We start from the raw sequence: 20,475 nt of genomic DNA on the forward strand, positions 1-20,475 counted from the left end.
AAAATGAAAGCATATTAACAATCACATTTCTCCAATGTGATAAGTTCCTAGGGCATGCAGGGATTATTATTTCAAAAATGTGCTTGCTTCTTGTCACTCAGCTACCAAAAATAAGCTCATCTGAGGGAACTAAGTGCAAGAAGAGGACATTCCGGAGACGATTTCATCTGAGGCCATTTGTGACAAAGCATTCTTGAATTCTTTTCCTACTTCGTTTCCTACTTTCCAATCAAACAAATTTGTTTAAAGAGCCGTTATTTTTTTAAAAGTCAAATATGCTTCTTCCTGCCAAACCGTGTAATTGAAAAAATTAACTTAGGCTGGTAGTTCGCCTCACCATTTCAAAACATCTGTTAATGGGAATCAGTGCCACCAAACAAACCATCTACTACAACACATTTTAAGAGGCAGAAGAAACAATTGGGGGAAAAAAATCATTGGTGTTTGAGATGGTAAATCTGGAGTCAGGAAGCTCAAAAGTTCTTTGTTACAAGATCAGTGACCTTGAACAAGTTAGTATGCCTATCTGATCCCAGGGCGTCAGCTGTGAAATGCAGCCCCAAATGACTGTTCTGAGAGCGAGTCTAAGAGCTGGTTGTATCCAGGACGTTAAAGTGTTACATCAGTGAAAATCAGCATTGATTTGCATGGACACATTACAGTACTGAAATCCAGTGACTTCAGAGTTCACACTGTATGAATCTGGAATGCACTACATGTGCTAATTTTTCTCTAGTTCCCTGAAAGTGAGGGAGTTTATTTCAGAAAGGATCAGAGATGTCCCAGAGAGGTTTTGTGAGGTGCAGTTAGGGAGAAATTGGGTTTAGGGTGGGTGAGTAAAACCTGGATCCAAGGTTGCAACCACTTTTCCTTCCATCCTTTTACTGAAAGGAGGAAAAGTGACCACAAGCATCAAGATTCACTATTAGGAATCATTCCAAGAAATGATAACCCTGTGACCTCGTAGGCACAAGATACTTAGAAATAACCCAGGAAACTTACTGCAGGAGAGAGGGCGCGAGGAAGACCCGGGGATGAATCAGGGGCGTGACACACAGTGGGAGGATAAATCTTCCAGTGACTTCTATCTGAAGGCTCTCAGGCAGCAAGGCGAGTGCCCTTGAGGGAGAAGGTTCGAGGCCCCGGAGCGATCACGGGTCAGCGGCGGTTACTGTACCCGGGTGCGCGCGTCCTTTCCCGCGCCCCTGTTCCTCCGGCTCCAATGCTCCCAGAACGCGGGTCTGGCGCGCCCCTGCTCCCACGCAGGTCCGGGCTCAGACATCGCGCCCCCACCCGGCCCGCGCTGCTGAATCCCACTTACCCACCCAATAACCGTCTCCGGACTGGCGGCCTCGGACCCCTCCCCCTTTCCCTGCACGAGAGCCGCAGTGCCGCGCCGTTTGGAGAGGGGTAATCCGCCCCGGAACCGACGTGAGCGGCCCCGGGGAGGGGTCGGTGGAGCCGCTGAGGGATCCCCCAATTCCAGCTGGTCCTCGCCGCGCCTCACCCCGGCTGCGCGCCCCCCGCCTCCCTCCCACGAACCGCCCCCGGACTCGGCGCGAGCTCCCTGCGCGCCCACTCCGCGGGCCCACCCGCCCGCCGCGCTGCTCCTCCCTCCTGCCCCGCAGCTCCCCCACGCCCCCCTCCGCAGCGCGGCTCTCACGCGCAGCCGAATTCGGCGCCGCCTCCATCAGAGCCGAGCCGGCGGCTCCGCGGAGCAGCCACCTCTGCCGCCGCGCCAGGCCCTCCGCGTCCCCTCCCGTCCCGCCCTCCCGCCCTCGGCGCCCGGGTCCCTTTTCCCCACCCTCTTCCCTCCTCCCCTTTCCTTCCTCCCCCTCCGCTCTCTCTTCGGCTGCAGTCCGTGCCCGGCCCTCCAGCCGGGCCGGCAGGAGGGCGGCGGCAGCACCATGAGCTCTGAGGGCGGCCACAACCTCAGTCTGTGTCGCGGGGCGGAGAGCGGAGACGCCGAGCCGCCCCCGCCGCCCCCGGGAGAGCCGGCCCCGGTCCTCGCAGTCCCGCGCTACCTGCCGCCGCTGCCCACGCCGCCTGTGCTCCCTGAGCGCACGGCGGGGCCGGATGACCCGCCGGGGGAGGTATCCCCGCGGCGCAGGGGCACGGACGAGCTACCGCCGCCGCCGCTGCCCCTGCAGCCCGCCGGCCAGGAGGTGTCGGCGGCTGACGACTCTGGGGAGGGTCCGAGGCACCTCCCCGAGGTGTCTGTCCCCGAAGCGGCGGAGGGGAAGGGCGGCCCCGGGGAGCCTGAGGCCGGCGCAGGCGGGGAGGGCGAGCGGCGGGGCGCCGGCGACCAGCCCGAGACGCGCTCCGTGTGCAGCAGCCGCAGCAGCAGCAGCGGCGGCGGCGACCAACGCGCCGGGCACCAGCACCAGCATCACCAGCCCATCTGCAAGATCTGCTTCCAGGGCGCGGAGCAGGTAAGGCCCGGTGGGACTCCAGGGCAGCAGCCAGTGGACTCGGCCAGTGTCGGGACGGCTCCCGCTTTCGATGGTTCAGCACCACGGACAGCGCACCCTCCCTTTTGTCCGGTCTGGTCTTGCCTTCTGAGCAGTGGCTGCCTTGTGGTTCCCCTTCCTTTTCTGTGGAAGCTGATGAAAATGTCCCGGTGGTGAATATGGGGCTAATTTGCTCCACACTTTTTCTTCACCGCCTGGTTTTGTAGTTACACGTTCGTAGGGTGCTTTAATGATATTGTAAGGCCATAAGAATCTCTCGTGAACTACTCAAAGGATTTTGGTTTGTACGTAGAAGCAAAACTATAGAATGTAAGGTGAAGTCCATTAATGTACCCTGAGACCATGACTGGAGTTGAATCATGTCACAAGAGCAGGTTCTTTTCTTATTGAAGATTTTGGTGGTTGCGTCTTACTGATGTGAAAAGCACGTTACAGTTCTTTCAAGAGAGATAGGAAAGTGCTTTGAAACAAAGGCAACTTAGCCAACAGAGTACTTTATATTTTGTTAGAAACAGAATTCTAGAGCACCATTCAAGGTGCATGCAAACTTATATGAGAGTGATCATGCACAATAGAGGATAATATCTCTTTTACAAAATGTGTGGGCTGAGAAAACATTAGGCTTAATATTTTTAAAAGTAAGGAAGTTGTATAAGAATATGCATGCTTTCAGGGATATAGTGCCCTAAGTCAATATTTATGATGCTACATTTAGAAAAAGTAAAAGCATAATGCTATTGCAAGCTGCTTCCTGGGATGCCATGCATTTCTTCTTTAGCAATGATTAAGAATAACTACAGAGGAAATGCATCTGACCATCCACTTAAAAGTTATTAAGGAGATTTAATAGTACAGCTTTCCCCCAAGGGTATTGGGAGCTATATCTTGCAGACACTGTGTATGTTAGTAGAAACATTTATGTCATAACTCTCAGCAATATATATGAAATAGTTTTAAGACTTTAGTTTCATTCCCATCAGAGGTATAAAACTTTAATTTGCTTTTCTGGGATAGAGCTTGATGCTTGCATCCTTCTGGGTAAATGACTTTGAAAGAAAAAAGAAAGCAAGCTTTGTATTTTTAAATAAAGACACAAACACAAATATTCCTATTGACCTTTTTCTGTTCCAGGGAGAGCTATTAAATCCCTGCCGATGTGATGGGTCAGTTCGGTACACACACCAACTGTGCCTGCTAAAGTGGATCAGTGAGAGAGGCTCCTGGACCTGCGAGCTCTGCTGTTATAGATACCACGTGATAGCCATTAAGATGAAACAACCTTGCCAGGTAAACATGACATTTTGTTTTTCCAGAAATAATCTAGTTAACACGAGTGCACTTGAGTTTAGTTATTACTTAGGATATTTACTTATGCTACTTAAAACATTTTATGCAAATTGCAGTAAAACCAAGATTTAGAATTTGTAGAGATGTGCTTTGAGAAAGCAATTACATTTATCTGAGAAACTCAAAAGACATTTTAATCAAATGGTTTTCTCAATAATTTGTTATTTACTGACCAAATTGAAACCACTTTTGTTTCTAAAAGATCAAGTTGGTAAAATATCGTATGCCCTATTTAAATCTATTTTTACTAATTAGAAATGTTACACAATGTATCTTATTAATATTTTGTTAATGGGTATAAACAGTGATAAGCCCCATTTATGGAAAGCAAAACTTTACTACTATGGAAACTTTGGTTGAACCTATCAGTTCTAATCTGAATTACTCTTTTCATTTAACCAGGCTTTCTTTTTTCATAGAAGATTTTTTTCACAGTTAAATTTTGGCCATTTCATTTTTTTGCTGTATTCAACTATACAGTGGATGCAGAAGTATTTCCAAGAGTTACTTTCAATAATACTACTGGTATCACATATATTATTAAACTTTTGTATAAAATCACATAACAACAATGTACACAAATGCCCTGGGGGGGGAAAAACTATTTCTTTTTTTTTTTTTCCTGGTGCACCTGATTGGGTTCTTTGAGTAGGCTGGTAGAATGTAAAACATGGAATGTTAAGAATGACATTTTAAAGAAAAGTAGGGTAACATGTAAGTGATAAGGTCAGATAGTGAGATGGGACTGAAATTAAATAGACAAATGAAAAAAGTTAGTACAGAGACAAAGGAGATAATGAGAGGAACAGGAAGAGGGAATTGAAAAGTTGAGAGGGGGAAAATGCAATAAAATCCTGTTTCTATCTAAATCACCAAATGTGATTTGCATTGAGTAGTATAACATTATAGGAAATTGTAGTGTTTCCAGAAAGAAACACTACTTGAGCTAAAATATTGCTGCATTAATAATTTAAATTTCATAGTTTTTAATTTGCACATCATTCGTATAGTTTGCAATTAATTTGCGTCTCTGGTAGTTGCCATTTAAGGCATGACTAACAAGCATGAAATAAAAATATGAATTTTCTCAAGCTGACCTGAGGCTTTTAAATTATTTGAAAAGAAGAAGCATGACTAATTTGGATAAGTGGTGTTATCATGCTGAAGATAGGTGCAAGCCTGACACATTTCCCCAGAACCTTTAATTGATCAAACTACTTGGAGATCAATTTAGAGGTCTATCATAGTTGTGTTGAAAAACAGATGGAACCATGTCCAAAGGTCAGGACATGGTTAATGTAATTATATCTATAATAGCTTATGAATACAAATATATGGAAAGATAAGAAATGAGAGTTGCTGTTGCTTTGGCAAAAAAAGTCTAATGAGAAGGACTATGGTCAGAAGCTCAAGGGTTGAAACAGAATGCTTACTCAGTAATTTGAAAACTTCAGCTTATGAACATTACATGTTAATTCATTTGGGATAATTTGAAGTAAATAGAAATAGGTCCTTGAAGAACATTTAAAAATGGAACTAAAAGGCTGGGGATATGCACGCGCGCGCGCACACACACACACACACACACATACACACACACACACAAATTGTATTCCTATAGCAAAAAAGAATTGACTACTGCTGTCTTTTACATCATTAAAAATACTCAATGATTATTTTAACAAAAGCAGATCTTCAAACTATGTTGATATGGACCTCCTTCTCTCCACAAAACCCTCTAACTAATCCACTCTTACTAACACATTTAGCAACACATTTTATTATGACATATATAAATAATACTGGGATCAGTAGGTAACCTGATCTGATTGTTGCCATGAATTGTGAAATAACATATAGAAACAAAGTTGATATGAGTTTGATAATAGCTTCTATCATACCAGAGATGAGATAACTTTTCAGGACTCCATTATAAATAAAGCATGGTGCTCTCAATAAACAAAAGAGTTATAAAGTTCCCAGAGTGGGTTCTTATACATAGGAGTAGTTTATACTCAGTTGCTCAGATCAGGTTTGGCCACTTGCCTGACATTTCTGTTGTGGATGATAAAAAGCCCGAGCTTCTTATCTTTTTCCCTTGCCAGTGTAAGTCCAGAGTTTCAGAATTAGCATTTATCACATTCGTGTTGCTTTGGTAGGTAGGTAGGGATCCACTTCCTCATGGTGAAGAGTCCCACAGAAGCATATTTATGGCCCTTCCCTTCACTTTCCATCTCTCTCTGTCCCAGGTATAGAGCCGTCCCACAACTGTGAGCAGGTATTTCCTTGAATGTAGAGAAAAATAGAGAATAAATAATAATAAGAAGAGATAACATCTAAGGAACATTTACTCTGTGCCAGGCACTGTTCTAAGTGCTTTATGGATACTGCTGTTTAGTCCATGTAGCAAATCAGAGAGGTGAGGAATATTATTATCTCTATTTTACCCAAGTGGAAACTGAGGCTCAGAAAAGGTCAGTAACTTCTACTAGGTACATACCTAGTAAAGGGTAAAACCAGGATTCAAGGTCAGTCTGGCTCCAGGGGCCATAGCCATTGTTACTGTTCTAGCAAGTGTTCTTCTCAGTCTACTCCTAGCCTTCATGATGTTTCTGGGTCTATCAACTTGTCTTGTTTAAGACTGGTGAGTAGGAACTGTGTCTCTAAGAGGGTTTGACAAAGTTTATGGCTGCCTTTTTCTGCATAACAACCACTTGAGTTCTTAATAGTTTAAACAGAACCATTACTTATTAACTGTGTGTTTGTATTGACTGAGGTCAGCTGGGAGGTTCTGTTCCACATGTGACATCATTTGGCGCTATAATCCAGAGGTCTGATTGGCTGGAGCATCAAGGATAGCTCACTTGGTTGACTTGTTCTTGGTGCTGATTGTTGGTTTGGAAGCTCCCTGGAGCTGCCTACTGGTGCCTCATTTGTCCTTCCATGCCATTTGTGCTTCTCAGGCTGTGGTAACTGGACTTCAGAAAGGTGCAAGTGGAAGTTACAGATTTTTTTAAGGCTCAACCTCTGAAGTAACATGGTTTCACATCTCTGCATTTTTTTGTTTAAAGCAAGTCAGAAGACCAACTCAGATTCAAGGGAGTCCAGTTTTTCTTTTAAAGAGAATGTCCATCCTTAACTCATCATAGGAGATAGCTTTTAAAATGGCTCCTTGTGCTTGCCCTGGTCTCTGTGTTTGGTCCACTGGCAGAAATAAGCAGAGCTGCCCTACTGAGGGCATGTATGGGAGATGGACTCAATCAGGATTTTTGATGCATGTCTTCAAGCACTTTAAGAAGTGATTATTACTGTGATTTATCCCCTGGTGCTCACTGGGAGGTGGGGATAATGAAGGGCAAGGAGCCAGGAAGCAGGTGTGTATGAGAGAAGCATGCTGCGGTAGGTCTCAAATCTTAGTTTTAATTATTTTCTCTCATTGACATTTGAGTTCTTTTAGAAATGGGGTCTAAAACTCTCCATTTCATTGGATTTTAGTAATGCTCATTAATAAGACCCGATAGAAAGTTAACATGTATTTTCTACAACATATTTAAATCTTAATTGTTACATCATTAGCTGTAGGAGTTAATTAAATCTGAGGTAATTAAAATGCATTTACCTTCCTACCTACTTGCAGAATCTATTTTATTTATTAATATATCTAAATGATACATTAATGATATTTCGAGAGTAAAGGATAATTCTATTTCAAATCTCATAGTACGGTCTATAATTAGTGAGATGCAAGAACATATAAGATCAAATTTATTCTGAGATGTTGGTTACATTATAAGTCAATTAAACCATATTCCAGTTTATGAAGCTTTTAGTAGTTTATCAAGAGATATGGATCTTTGAAGAGGTAACATTTACTAGATAAATCATTGTATAGGAAACTTTCAACTTGCTATAAAAGCAGACTGCACTGCCTACAAATATAAAAACATGTAAATATGAAGTAATAGCTGTTTCTTTAGACCAGCTTCCTAGACTCTCAGTGCTTCAGTTAGCTCATCTTTATATAGGATAATGACACCAATCTCATACATTATTTTGAGGATTGGAAACACACGTGAAGAGCTCAGAATGGCACCTGGAATGTGGTAGGTGCCATCTGACTTTTGGCTGTGATTATAATTACTTCTCACCTAGGGAGTGGGGACCTTCAGTTGGCCCCTGTTCACAGGTCCTTCATGTTTTCTTCAGTCTCTTGTCATCAAAGTGACATTAATGATCCCTCTTTCCATGTCATTTAAAGTCTTATTTTATTTTTAATTGAAAAATAATAATTGCACATATTTATAGGATACGAGATATGTCAATGCATATGTACTTTATAGAATATTAAGTCCTACTAATTAGCATAATCATCACCTCGAATAGTTATCAAGTCTTTGTGGTAAGAATGCCTAAAATCTTCTCTGATTTGAAATCCGCAGTACATTACTATTAATTACAGTCCTTGAGCTGGGCAATAGAGCCCCAGAACTTACTCCTTTTCTCTAATTATAACTTTGTACCCATTGACCAACATCTCTCCTTTCCCAACCACTCCAGCCCCAGTCTCTGGTACTGACCATTCTACCTTCTACTTCCGTAAGTTCAACTTTTTGTAGATTCCACATCTCAAGTAATATTATATTGTTATCAGTTTCTCTGTGCTAGGTTTATTCCAATTCACATAACGTCCTTTAGTTTCATCCATGTTATAGCAAATGACAGAATTTTGTTTTCTTTTGAAGGCTGAATCGTATTCTCTTGTGTCTAAATACCATGTTTTCTCATCCATTCATCTGTGGATGGTTACTTAGATCATTTCCAAGTGATGCGTGTTAAGAATCCAGTATTGTTCTTTGTCTTTAGATTATTATCTCTTGCTTTTTGGGGGGAACCCATCTCAGTTTCAGATCAAATTAATTATCATAAATAATTAATGGACCAGCAGGTGTAATGAGATGTAACGTAACTTATTTCGTTTCTAGTTGTCATTTCCCATGGGTCTTCCTTACGTCCTTCTGAATCTTCCCATAATTAGAGTTATAAGGTGCTTTTAAATGTGGCGAGATTCAGGGCAGCACTATTCAAAGTCAGGCAGCCATTGCTCGTTTGTACTTTGCAGTGGGCCCCTGTTGGGTGGGATTCCTGTGACCTATCAGTAGGGGAGGCCAGAGAAGCCTCAGAGATTCCTGGAGGGCAGCATGGCCAGGGGGAGCTAAGTGTCATTCACAGAGAATCACAGTGTCCCCAACTTTCCTTCTTCCTCCTTCATTGCTCAGAGTACCCCAGGAAAGGACAGTAATATCTACCTGCCTTTCTTGCCTGGGGAGGGATCAAGACTTCATGTGGGACGTATACCTTTGTGGGTATCAGGCCCTTGGCCACTTTTACTAGCCTGTAACATTTTTATTAGCCTTCCACTACTGCTTGTCCTTTAAACATTTATAATGTGCTCTCAGCAGCAGGTCGTCTTATAGCAGAAAGAGTGACTGGAAGGGCTCCTAAGAAGGAGGGTGACATGAGATGAGTTTTCATTTTTATCCATATTCTTAAACCTTGAGATTCATCATGATAGATATAAATTAGAGAGGAATATAGTGCCAGCTGGGTTTGTCTTTGTTATCTTTCTAAGGTAGAACTTCTGGGCTTACCTGTATGGCATTTGTAGAACCTTAATTAGCTTTTGGAGGACTCCTGTAGTCATTATTTTCCAGGATGACATGGAAGAGGTATCTTCATCTTCAGAACTGATAACATGATGTAGTTGATGCACTAAGAGGAGCTGAAAGATTATTGAAATTGGCTGAGGTTTTGAAAATGTGTGGATAAAACACGAGAACTATAACTCCATCAGTACTGCATGCTGTCTTTTGAAGTAGTTCAAGGCCTTTGCACTTTTTGGCTTAAAAATTCTCAAAAATGTCCACATGTGTGCCCTTGTGACATGGTGTGTTAGCTTTTCATCACTGTGACTGAAATGCTTGACAGACACAACGTAAAGAAGGAAAAGTTTATTTTGACTCATGGTTTCAATCCATATTGCTTTGTGCCTGAGCATCATGATTGAAGGGTGTGGAGAAGGAAACTGTGTAACTCATGGCAGCTGAGGAGCAGAGAGAGAGAGAGAGACAGGTGAGGGAGGGAAAGGGTTGGGGACAAGAAACGCCCTTCCACTGTGCCCTAGAGACCTACTTCTTTCAACCATCCCCCACTGCTATACTTTCTACCATCTCCCAGTAGTCCATCCACCTATCAGTGCATTCATCCACCCCATGAGCTCAGAGCCCTCATGATCCATTCACTTCCCCAAAGCCTCACTTTGAAGGTTGCTGCACATGAGCCTTGGGGGGACATTCCAGATCCAGATCATAATACATGGTGAGCCGCCACTTTGACTTTTTCTCTAATGGTTCTTACTGATGTTCTTTGTGGTTTAAAGCTGTTGAGAAACTGAGGGGTGACTTTTCATGTCCACACCTGAGTTAACTGAAAAACAGTGCTCAAATGCAATATTTCAGTGTATACGCTGGCGTGTCTTATAGTGAACTACAAATGTCAAAATAAAGAACACATCACGAGGCAATTTCCCTGCCTTAGAAATTGTTTTTGTTTCATTTGCTTACTCATTTCCCAAACACATGAATCTGCGATTGACTCACTAGAAAAGATTAATGATTCTCTACTGAATGAAATATGTAAATTAATTTTGTATACTACTGTAGCCACTTTATTTACTGTACAGGCTGTGTGTACAGTAATTTTATAACTTGTCCAAGAGCCAGATAGCTCTGAGACAGGAGAAAAAGGAGGTAGGGAACATTTTAGGCCTTGTATTCTGCCGTTTCTAAACTTTATAGAACAAGACCTGGGGACAGTTAGACCCCATTGGTTCTACTCCAGAGCATTCTTCTCCATACACATCTGTTTTTCTACTTTTCTCTTCTTTGTTTCCTTGGCCTTGCATCCACCTGCTTGCAGGAAGGAAGAATTTCCCCTTGAGTCTCCTGAGTTGAAATGGGTAGACCTACTGGTCAAAGCAAGTAAGAGTAGCAAGACACTTTGGCAGTGGTTGGATGGAGGAACATTGTCATGATTCTGTGTTTTCATTTGATAACATTTAACTTCTTTTTTTTTAAAAAAAGAGAGAGAGAGTGAGAGGGAAGAGAGAGAGAGAAGGAGAGAGAGAGAGAGAGAGAATGAATTTTTTTTTAATATTTATTTTTTAGTTCTCGGCGGACACAACATCTTTGTTGGTATGTGGTGCTGAGGATCTAACCCAGGCCGCACGCATGCCAGGCGAGCGCGCTACCGCTTGAGCCACATCCCCAGCCCCATTTAACTTCTTATTTACATCTAAGGTCAACAAACTTGTTCTCTAAAGGGCCAGATAGAAAGCCCTTTAGTCCTTGGGGCCATTGTAGCCACTCTCCTGGCAAGGAGGCAGCCACAGACACTTATAAATGAATGAGCATGGCTGTGTTCCAGTACAGCTTTAATAATAGACACTGAAATTTGAATTTTACAAAATTTTAATGTGTCAAGGAATACTATTCCTTAAAATGTTCTTCCCTGCCACTTAAAAATGTAAAAGTGTGAGGGCTACGCCAGAGCAGGTGGTGAGCTGGACTTGGCTCAGCGGCACTTGGCAGTAGTTTAAACAAATGGAACATTGATGTTGACTGAGGTGTTTCATGACCTCTTAGAAAACTACATGTGCAAAGTGTCTCTAAAGTTTTTTTTTGTTGTTGTTGTTTGTAATTTCTAGTGAAATCATGATGAGCTTGCATTATTTTAAAAATGGTGGCACTTGAGCTCCATGACAAAATACTATTTCTTTTTAATATTAAATATTTAAATCATTGTTTCATTTGGTTTCTTGGTTGTGTCAGACTCATATCCTCAATTCCCAGGAGTAGCATCAGTTAAGTCAGAAGCAGAAGGCAGGGGCATGTCAGAATGAGCTCTCAGTGTCCTTGGAACAGGCCACCTCTCATCTCAATGAGGCCTGGAATGCATTGTGGAGAATGTTGGTGTAGATTCTCTTATGTGCAGATGTGATTGGCATACCCTCTTCTGAATGTCTTAAAATGATATTATTTCAGTTTGCTTAGGGTTTCTAACCTTGCTTGCTAAATGGGTAAGTATAACAATAAGTGGGACAAATTTTAGACCAAATTAAAAAAAAAACAGCTCAATATTGCTTGAGATTCTTTTTCTTGGTCACATGGTGGGTATCCAGTGAATATTTGTGGTATAAATGAATGAGTGGATGTACAAGTGAATGTTTTAGCGAAGGGTCCAGAATCATGGAGGTCATGTTATTTCTGCAGTGAAGATGCATCTTAAGAAGTAATGCATTCATTACTCATATATTAGCCATCCACAAGCTGTTAATTTTCAACTTGTTTTTAAGTTTATCTTTTAATAATGCTATTTAGAATTTGCCTGGGAAAATATATTCGGCTTTTTAGACCACAGTAAAAATCCTTTAAAAGTAATTCAGAGATCTCTCTTTTTTTCTTTTTTTTTTAAATGGACTTTTATTTTGTTTATTTATTTATATGTGGTGCTGAGAAATGAACCCAGTGTCTCACACATGCCAGGCAAGCACTCTACCACTGAGCTACAACCCCAACTCCTCAGGGATCTATTTTTAAAACCTAAAATTAAAAAAAAAATCTTCCAATGAGATATATCTGCTTTTTTCAGAACATAAAATGTCATGAAATAAAGACTTGGTGAATGTGGAATTATCCCTGTGTGACACATTTGCTTTCTTGAGATTGTCACTGGTTGAAGGGTTTCATGTAGCATTTGTGCAGGGAATTTGAATAATTTGTTGGAAATTTTACTGTATGATCATGGTATGGCTGAGCTACTGAGAATGTCTACTGGTTATAATTTCTTTTTGGGGTGAAATCTGCCACCTGGCTGAAAACAAGGTGACGTTTTTTGATGAGTGGTTTGTATAGTTGTAGAACCGCTTTAGGAATGTGGTGAACACATACTCCAACCCAGGGAGATGGAGCAGAGAACAGGCTCTTTCCTCCTTGCTCATTTCCTGCCTTCCCTTGGCATGTAGCTTTGCTGGGATGTGACTGATGTTTTGCTAAAGGGATTGGAACAAAGGAAACTCAGCTTCCTTCTATTTTTGGACCTTCTATGAGTAGAATGGGATGACTTGGAGGGCAAAATGAGAGCTCCTCTGACCCTGCAGAAGGCAGGGAATGGGCTGATGAGTAGATAATCGCCTACGATTACCAGTAAATGGATGGCAGCTCAGAGGATGTGGCCAAGAGAAATTGCATCTTGGCTTGTACTTGCTGTATCCTTGGGTATCGGACAATGTCTTCCTCGTGAGCATATGCCATAATTCAACAGCTGTTTCACATGATTTTGCCAAATGAAGTTTTATCTAAGCAGAGGTGGACTAGAGACAGTTGCACGCACGTGCGCACGCACACACACACGCACAAAAGCATTTCCATATAGGCAAAGTCCGTAAGGGTACTTATTGAAGAGCCATTTCTTACTCCATCCCTCCCTTAGGTATATGATATGATGTGAAAACTCCCATCTGATAACCTTCTCTCTTTTCAGTTTTTTAAAAATTGGTTCTTTTTAGTTACACATAACAATATGATTCGTTTTGACATAATTATAAGAGCATGGAATATAATTTGTTGTAATTTAGTCCCCAGTACTTCCCCTTTCTCTTTCCTCCCCCCTCCTCCTCTTTCCTTCCCTCTGGTTTACTGATCTTTATGCTATTTACTTACTGTTTTTTGAAAATTAGCCTCTTGTGGTTGTGCGTGATGGTGAGTTTCACTGTGGTGTATTTTTATATGTACACAGCAAAAATCCGGTTCATTTTGCCACCTTTTCTTGTCCCATCCCTCCCCCCTTCCCTTCAGTCCCCATTGTCTACTCCACTGATTTTTTCTTTTTCTTTTTTTAATCCCACCACCCCCTCATTTTGGCTTTGCTTCAGCCTATCAGAGGAAACATTCTCCCTTTGGCATTTTGGGATTCCAGTTTTTGTCTCTTCAAGTTACTTCATTTTGATTGGTGACACTTGGGCAATGTGTCCTTATTGGAGTAATAGAATTCTGTTGTCTTAATGGGCATTTTAGTTTTGCTTCCCTTTTTGGTATGCTAATTATGTGCAAGTGGCCAAGAGCTTAATTCAGGCCCAGGATGCCTGTCCATAAGCCTCTAGCTCTTGGAATAAGAACCCTCTGGACACTCCTTTGTTATATATGGTCTTGCAGTTGTGCCAAATGTCATCTCCCTATTCAATTTGTGTCACGACATTGAACTGCATAATAGTTATGATGAACAGGGAACTATTTCAGGAAATTTACAGAGGCTTGCCTTGGTTTGTTCAATCTGTTAAAAAAAGATTCTGGGAAAGATAGAAACTCTAACAAATATCAGGGGATTTTATTTATGTTCTTATGGAAGAATATTTCATAAGCCACAGGAAATATGTTTGTCTTGCTCTCTCCCCCATCTTCCTTGCTAGCATTAACTTCTCTACGTTAACATTTGCAGATATTTTTCGTAACTATGTATGCAGATGGCCTCTCTATTAATTTTTAAAAATAAAGGAAATACAAATATTGTAGCTACAATTAACTTTGCCAAAATTTGCTGGGTAGCTATGCATGGAAAACCCTTAGATGTTGACACATTTCTCAGTGACTTGGAGGAAGCACTTAGGGTGAGGGATGACTCTCCCTATCCTTCACTGCCTCCTCCTCTGACCTGCCACTACTGGGATTGAAGGTAATATCTGTTACAGAAAAGGAAATTTCAAAAAGAAATATGCACTTTATTTTGAAAATGATTAGGGCTCTGCTAAAGCAAACTTCAGACGAAAAATGTCGGCTTTCCCTTCAATAACCTGAAGGGAAAATTTACTGCCAGGTCATGATGAATCTATGGAGAATAATATTAAAACAAAGCATGGCAGTGGATTATATATGTGATAATTTTGACCTGGAAGGTGGCTTTATTCACGATCATGGATAACCACAGAACAGTTCATCTTTGCTCTTTCTTACTATCAGCTATGTATCAATACTGCTTTTTTTTAAAAAAAATTATTAACTCAATAGATTAACCACTGCTACATAATAAGCACTGTTCTAAGTCTTGAAGTAACAGTTTTGGTTAAAATAAAGTAAGACCCTTGTTCTAGAATTTAAGATTACTGATGGTGAGGGACAGAAAATAAGTCAGCAAATAAATATAAAAATTAGGTAGTTATAGATAGTGTAATGACTCTAAAGGAAATAAACTGGGTGCTGGGTGTGATGATCAGTTTTATGTTGGAGAGTACCCTAATATTTATTCAGACATTACTCTGGGTGTATCTGTGAGTAAATTTCTATGGAGAGATTAACAATTAGATTCATAGATTGAATTAAGCAAATTGTTCCTCAGATGAGGTTGGGCCTCATCTAATCTGTTGAAGGCCTGAATTGAATAAAAAAAAGGCAAACCCTCCCTTGAATAAAAGGGAGTCTCACTTCCCTGTCTGCTTGCTAGCTGGGACATTGTTTTGTTTTGTTTTTTTTCCTTGCCTTTGGACTTGAACTGAAACACTTATTCTTTGTGGGTCTTGAGCTTTCAAAGCTATACTATCAGTCCTCCTGGTCCTTAGGTCTCACGCGTGAACTGGAACTTCACCATTGGCTCTCCTGGTCTCTAGATTGACAGTTGTAGATACGGGGACTTGTCAGCCTCCATAGTAATGTAAGCTAAGTTATTATAATAAATCTTTTAATAAATGCATGCACAGGCAACACGCGCGTGTGCGCGCGTATACACACACACACACACACACATCCCATTGGTCTGTTTCTCTGGAGAAATATGACTAATGTACTGGGTGATTAAAAAGGATGTGGTAAAGTGGACCATTTGGTACTTGACTGAAATTTAGTACATCCCTATAAACTCATGTTACATCTAGAAATATTTATAGATTTTTATGTATGATTGATTGGTATACATACATATATTTCCTAGCTCACTCTGTTGAGAGGGCCTAATAATAGTGACATCTCAGTAACAATCTCAGCTAGGGCCAGATCTAAATAGGTTTCATTACTGTTCTGCACTAAAAGGATACAGTCACACACAAGATGAGACTGAAGCATTGTGTAGTGCTGGAAAGTATAGATATGCTCAAAAAACCAAAAGAATGGGGGCATGTTAAAGGGACACAGGCGCCCACTGTGAAAGACCCCTCTATGAAAAAAGATTAAATAATTTAATCAACAATATTTATTATAATGTGGTATTGGATTATAACTCAACCTGTACTATAAACATCCATGAATAAATATTGATATAAATAAATGATTGAACAAATAAATGGAAAAGAGGAGATGAATCTCCTGGGCAGAATACTTCCAAACAATCTATGGATGCAATCTCCCCTCCAAGAGATATCGCTCATGTCCCTGTCCCTGTGCTTGGTGACTTGTTTCCAAGGGGCATTTGGGTAGGAAGGGCAGGAAGACTAACTCCATAATGAAGAAGGCTAACATGCAGACTTCATCCAGATGATGAAGTTTAACATTGCTAGTGATGACCAAGCATTATTGGGGTGTCATGTTGATGGCATATGCCTTTAACATGCTGTGATAAGACTGTTTTACTGGTGGGATTCTCCTCTTCTAATATATTTTTTCTTTGTTTATACTGGGGATTGAACTCAGGGGCACTTGACCACTGAGCCACATCCCCAGCCCTATTTTGTATTTTATTTAGAGACAGGGTCTCACTGAGTTGCTTAGCGCCTGGCTTTTGCTGAGGCTGCTTTTGAACTCGCTTCGATCTTCCTGCTTCAGCCTCCAGAGCTGCTGGGATTACAGTTGTGCACCCAGCTAGATCCTCCTCTTCAATACCCATCACCCTAGTCTAATCAGATAAAGCCAAATCAAGGGCCTCACCAGGACTCCTCAAAGCTGAAGAAAAGCAAGAAAAGCTTCAAAAAGTGTCGGAGACCAAAAGAGACCAAAGAGCCATGATAACCAAATGTAATGTGGGATCCTGGTTAGGACCCTAGAGAAGAAAAAGGGCATTGAGAAGGGCTGGTGAAAACCTTGTCAAATATGGAATTTTGTCAATAATAAAATATTAGTGTTGGTTGATTATTTGTCATATATACACCACAGCCCGGTCAGATGTTAACAATAGGGAAACTGGGTGTGGGTTTATGGAAACTTTTTGTACCATCTTTGTGACTTTGTTTTTTTTTGTTTTTGTAAGTTAAAAACTACTCTGAAATTAAGTTTATTAAGACACACACACACACACATACACAGGAGGCATGAGGAGGTAGCTGGAGGAGGTAGGAAAAGTCTCTCTGAGGAGGGGACATCTGAGTTAGACCTCAAGGTGAACAGTGATCTTGCCTTTGAGAAACTCTATGAAGAGCTCTTGGAAGGAGGATGGTGAAACTGAGGACCCTAAGCAGAAAAGGACTTGAGATATTTGAAGGAACCAAAGAAAGGCCACGTAACTGGAAGACTGTGAGTCTTGGGGGAGTGGATGACCTCCCTGGGGAAACTGGGCTCTACCTAACCACGCAGGCCGCCTTGGGGATGTTAGACTCTCATTTTAAGAGCTCTGGCAAGTATTGGGTGATCTCAGGCAGGGAAGTAATACAGTGACAACAGATGCCTTTGGTCGCTTGGTGGACCCTGGACTGCAGAGAGGCAGGACTCAAAGCCTGGATGCTGATAGAATGCGCTTCTTTTTTTAAAGAGATTTTTATTTAGGCAGCACAGAATAAATGTGTTTGCATTTGTATGTAGAACACAGAACAGTCATTTTTTAACATTTTTTTTCCTTAGTTGTAGATGGACACAATATCTTTGTCTTATTTATTTATTTATTTATATGTGGTGCTAAGGAATGAACCCAGTGCTGAGGATCAAATGCATGTCAGGCAAGTGCTCGACCACTGAGCTACAACCCCAGCCCTAGAATGCACTTTCGATGGACAGAAGGGACATAGTGGGCACTTATGCTAGGACAGTGGCAGCAGAAATGGAAAACAGACCCACCCAAAAATGTTTTGACAGTAGAAGCAATAGCTTTTAAATTTTGTTTTGTAATTCTATTTGATGACAAAATATCTGAATTGATCTGAAGCTGTAAATAGTCTTTGCTTCATTAGCGTCAGAAGTCACAGTGTGATTTGCTAAAGGGTGCTGCCCTAGATCATGCTGATGGTGTGTGTCCTCGATTGTATACTGAAAGTGCATGATTTTTTAAAAAGCCAGACATTTCGAATTCTAAATCACATATGGCCCATGGTGTTTTGGGTGAGAAATTTTGTCCTAACATATGCGAAGGATCTTCTGTGTACCTCAGAAGAATATATATTCTGCTCGTTGAGTGGAGTGTTCTGTAGATTTCTGTTTGGTGTGGTTGATTTATAGTGTCAAGCATGGTTTTGATTGTGTCGTCAATGTCTTTCCTTGTTGATCTTATGTAGTTGAAGGGGGGCTATTGAAGTTTCCTGATATTTATTATTGAATTGTCTATTTATCCTTTAAGTTCTGTACATTGATTTCTTCATGTATTTTAGAGCTCTGTTGTTAGGTGCAAATATATTTGTAAGTTCTATATTTTCCTGATGGGTTGACCATTTTATTGTTATGCAGTGTCCTTTGTCTCTGTGTCTTCGTTCATTTGTGTTGCTGTGACAAAATAGCTCAGACTTGGCATTTTATAAGTTTATTTTCTCAAAACTGTGGAGAGTGGGAGTCCAAGGTCAAGGCCCTGGTAGGTTTGGTATCTGATGAGGGCTCTGTCTCCTCTTCCAAGAAGGTGCTTTATTGCTGTTCTTTGGCTGGCATAAGGGTTGTGTTCTCAAATTAAGGCAGAGCAGAAGAGAGTGAGCCCACTTTCTCCAGCTCTTCTGAAAAGCCCTACCCTGAAGGCTCTACTGTCACAAATTAATCCTCTCTTTAACGCTTCGCTTCACTGCTTAATACAATTACATTGGTGATTAAATTTCAATATACAAATTTTGGAGTGGACACCATCATTAAAACCATGGTACTCTAGCAACAAGTTTTGTCTTAATGTCTATTTTGCCTAGTGTTAGTATATTCACTCCAACTCTCCTTTGGTTCCTGTTTGCATGATATATCTTTTTTCATCTTTTTGCTTTCAATGTATTTGGTCTTTGAATCTCAGTTGTGTCTCATAGGGAGTATATAGTTGGATTATTGAGTAAAGAGGTTTGTACCTATATAAAGTTATTCCTGGAGGAGAGTCTTATGAAAATCAGCAAACAATCAGATTGCTTTCTGATTATGAAGCTATCAATTTAGGACAGTCTTAGATTCTACAATTGTGGTGAATATGTGCTCTCTGAGATTAAGTATTTTGAATACCTATTGCAATGCTGTAATTATTCTATTCGTCCATGTATTGGGTTGAGGATGAAGTTCAGTGAAAGAGCACCTAGCTAACATGTTCAAGGCCCTGGGTTTGATGGCCACCACTGAAAAAAAAAAAAGTGCAGAGAAAAAGGCCTGTGTATCTGAGTTGACCTTGTGTGGGAAACGGAGGAATTGTGAGAACCTATGCTTTTCTGATAAGGAAGAGAGTCTTACTGCCACTCATCAGTAGTCAGTGGCTTCTTCCATATCTCCAGAGCCTCCTGAGTGTGAAATCATCTTGACACAATTTGCTTTCACAACATAAGCCCTACCTTTTGAAAATGTGCTGCATGTTTTCTGGAAGGATTGAGATTATATGATGCTTAGTGTAAGATGTGATGAACAGTGATACCATGTGTATTAATTCCTTGATGTTATTGAGATGATTAAATAAAGCAAGTACATTTCCAAAGTGGTTGGTGTTTGGTAGTTGCATAGTGATTCCCACCTCCTCACCTTGTTAGAATAAAATGGTCAGCTTTTGGATTTGTCCTTTATTCACTTTATTTATTCATCCAATTAATTATTCAACAAATATTTATTAATGAGTTATTAAGTGTCAAGCACTATTTTGACACTTGTTCAAAAAGACTCAATCCTGGCCTCCAGGGTCACATGTTCTGGAAAAGCTAACAATACATAAGTAGAAATTCCAAGTAAACTAATCAGTAAGTTAATTAGTGCTAAGGGGAAAACATTGGGCAATGAAGTGAGTTTGAAATGGTGAGATGTGCTGTCAAAATTTTAGGTGGGGTGGTTAGGGAAGATTACTAATCCATAATTTTTTACTTAGTTGATGGAAAAATTTTAATATTTAGGCTTTCAGAAGTAGGGTATGCTAATGAATATGTGTCATAATTAGTTTTCCCACTTAAGTACATTTCATTCCAGGTTTTAATTTTCCATAACTGAACTGGCAAGGTCAATATTTGTAGTCTACAGTTTTGTAATTGTATCAATACATTAAAATCCTTGTTAGAGGCTCCTTTTCCCTGATCTGTTTTTATACAGAGTGTATTATAGTTAAAACTCAAGACATTAGTTTTAGGAGCAAGAAAAAAATGAATATGTCAGACAGATGTTGAGGGGAAAAGAATGGTAGATTTTAAGGACAGATGCTCAATTTGTTCTTTCTGAGTAATTTAAAACATTCAGTTATGTTGCCACAGTTCAATCTACAGAATTAT

At 40.8% G+C, this 20,475-nt stretch overlaps 1 protein-coding gene across 1 annotated transcript in view; it reads left to right on the forward strand.

The window, feature by feature from the left end:
- Nucleotides 1–1,907: 1,907 nt before the first annotated feature.
- The window catches only part of MARCHF11 (membrane associated ring-CH-type finger 11), a gene marked incomplete at both ends in the record, with an annotated part of 112,402 nt that continues 93,834 nt past the window's right edge, over nt 1,908–20,475 (forward strand). The window contains 2 exons of the mRNA XM_081308707.1: nt 1,908–2,432; nt 3,603–3,758. Coding sequence (XP_081164833.1) covers nt 1,908–2,432; nt 3,603–3,758 — 681 coding nt within the window. The remainder of the gene's footprint in view (nt 2,433–3,602; nt 3,759–20,475) is intronic.

The sequence above is a fragment of the Spermophilus citellus genome, assembly GCF_964194105.1.
Source record: "Spermophilus citellus genome assembly, chromosome: 1".
Lineage (NCBI taxonomy): Eukaryota > Metazoa > Chordata > Mammalia > Rodentia > Sciuridae > Spermophilus > Spermophilus citellus.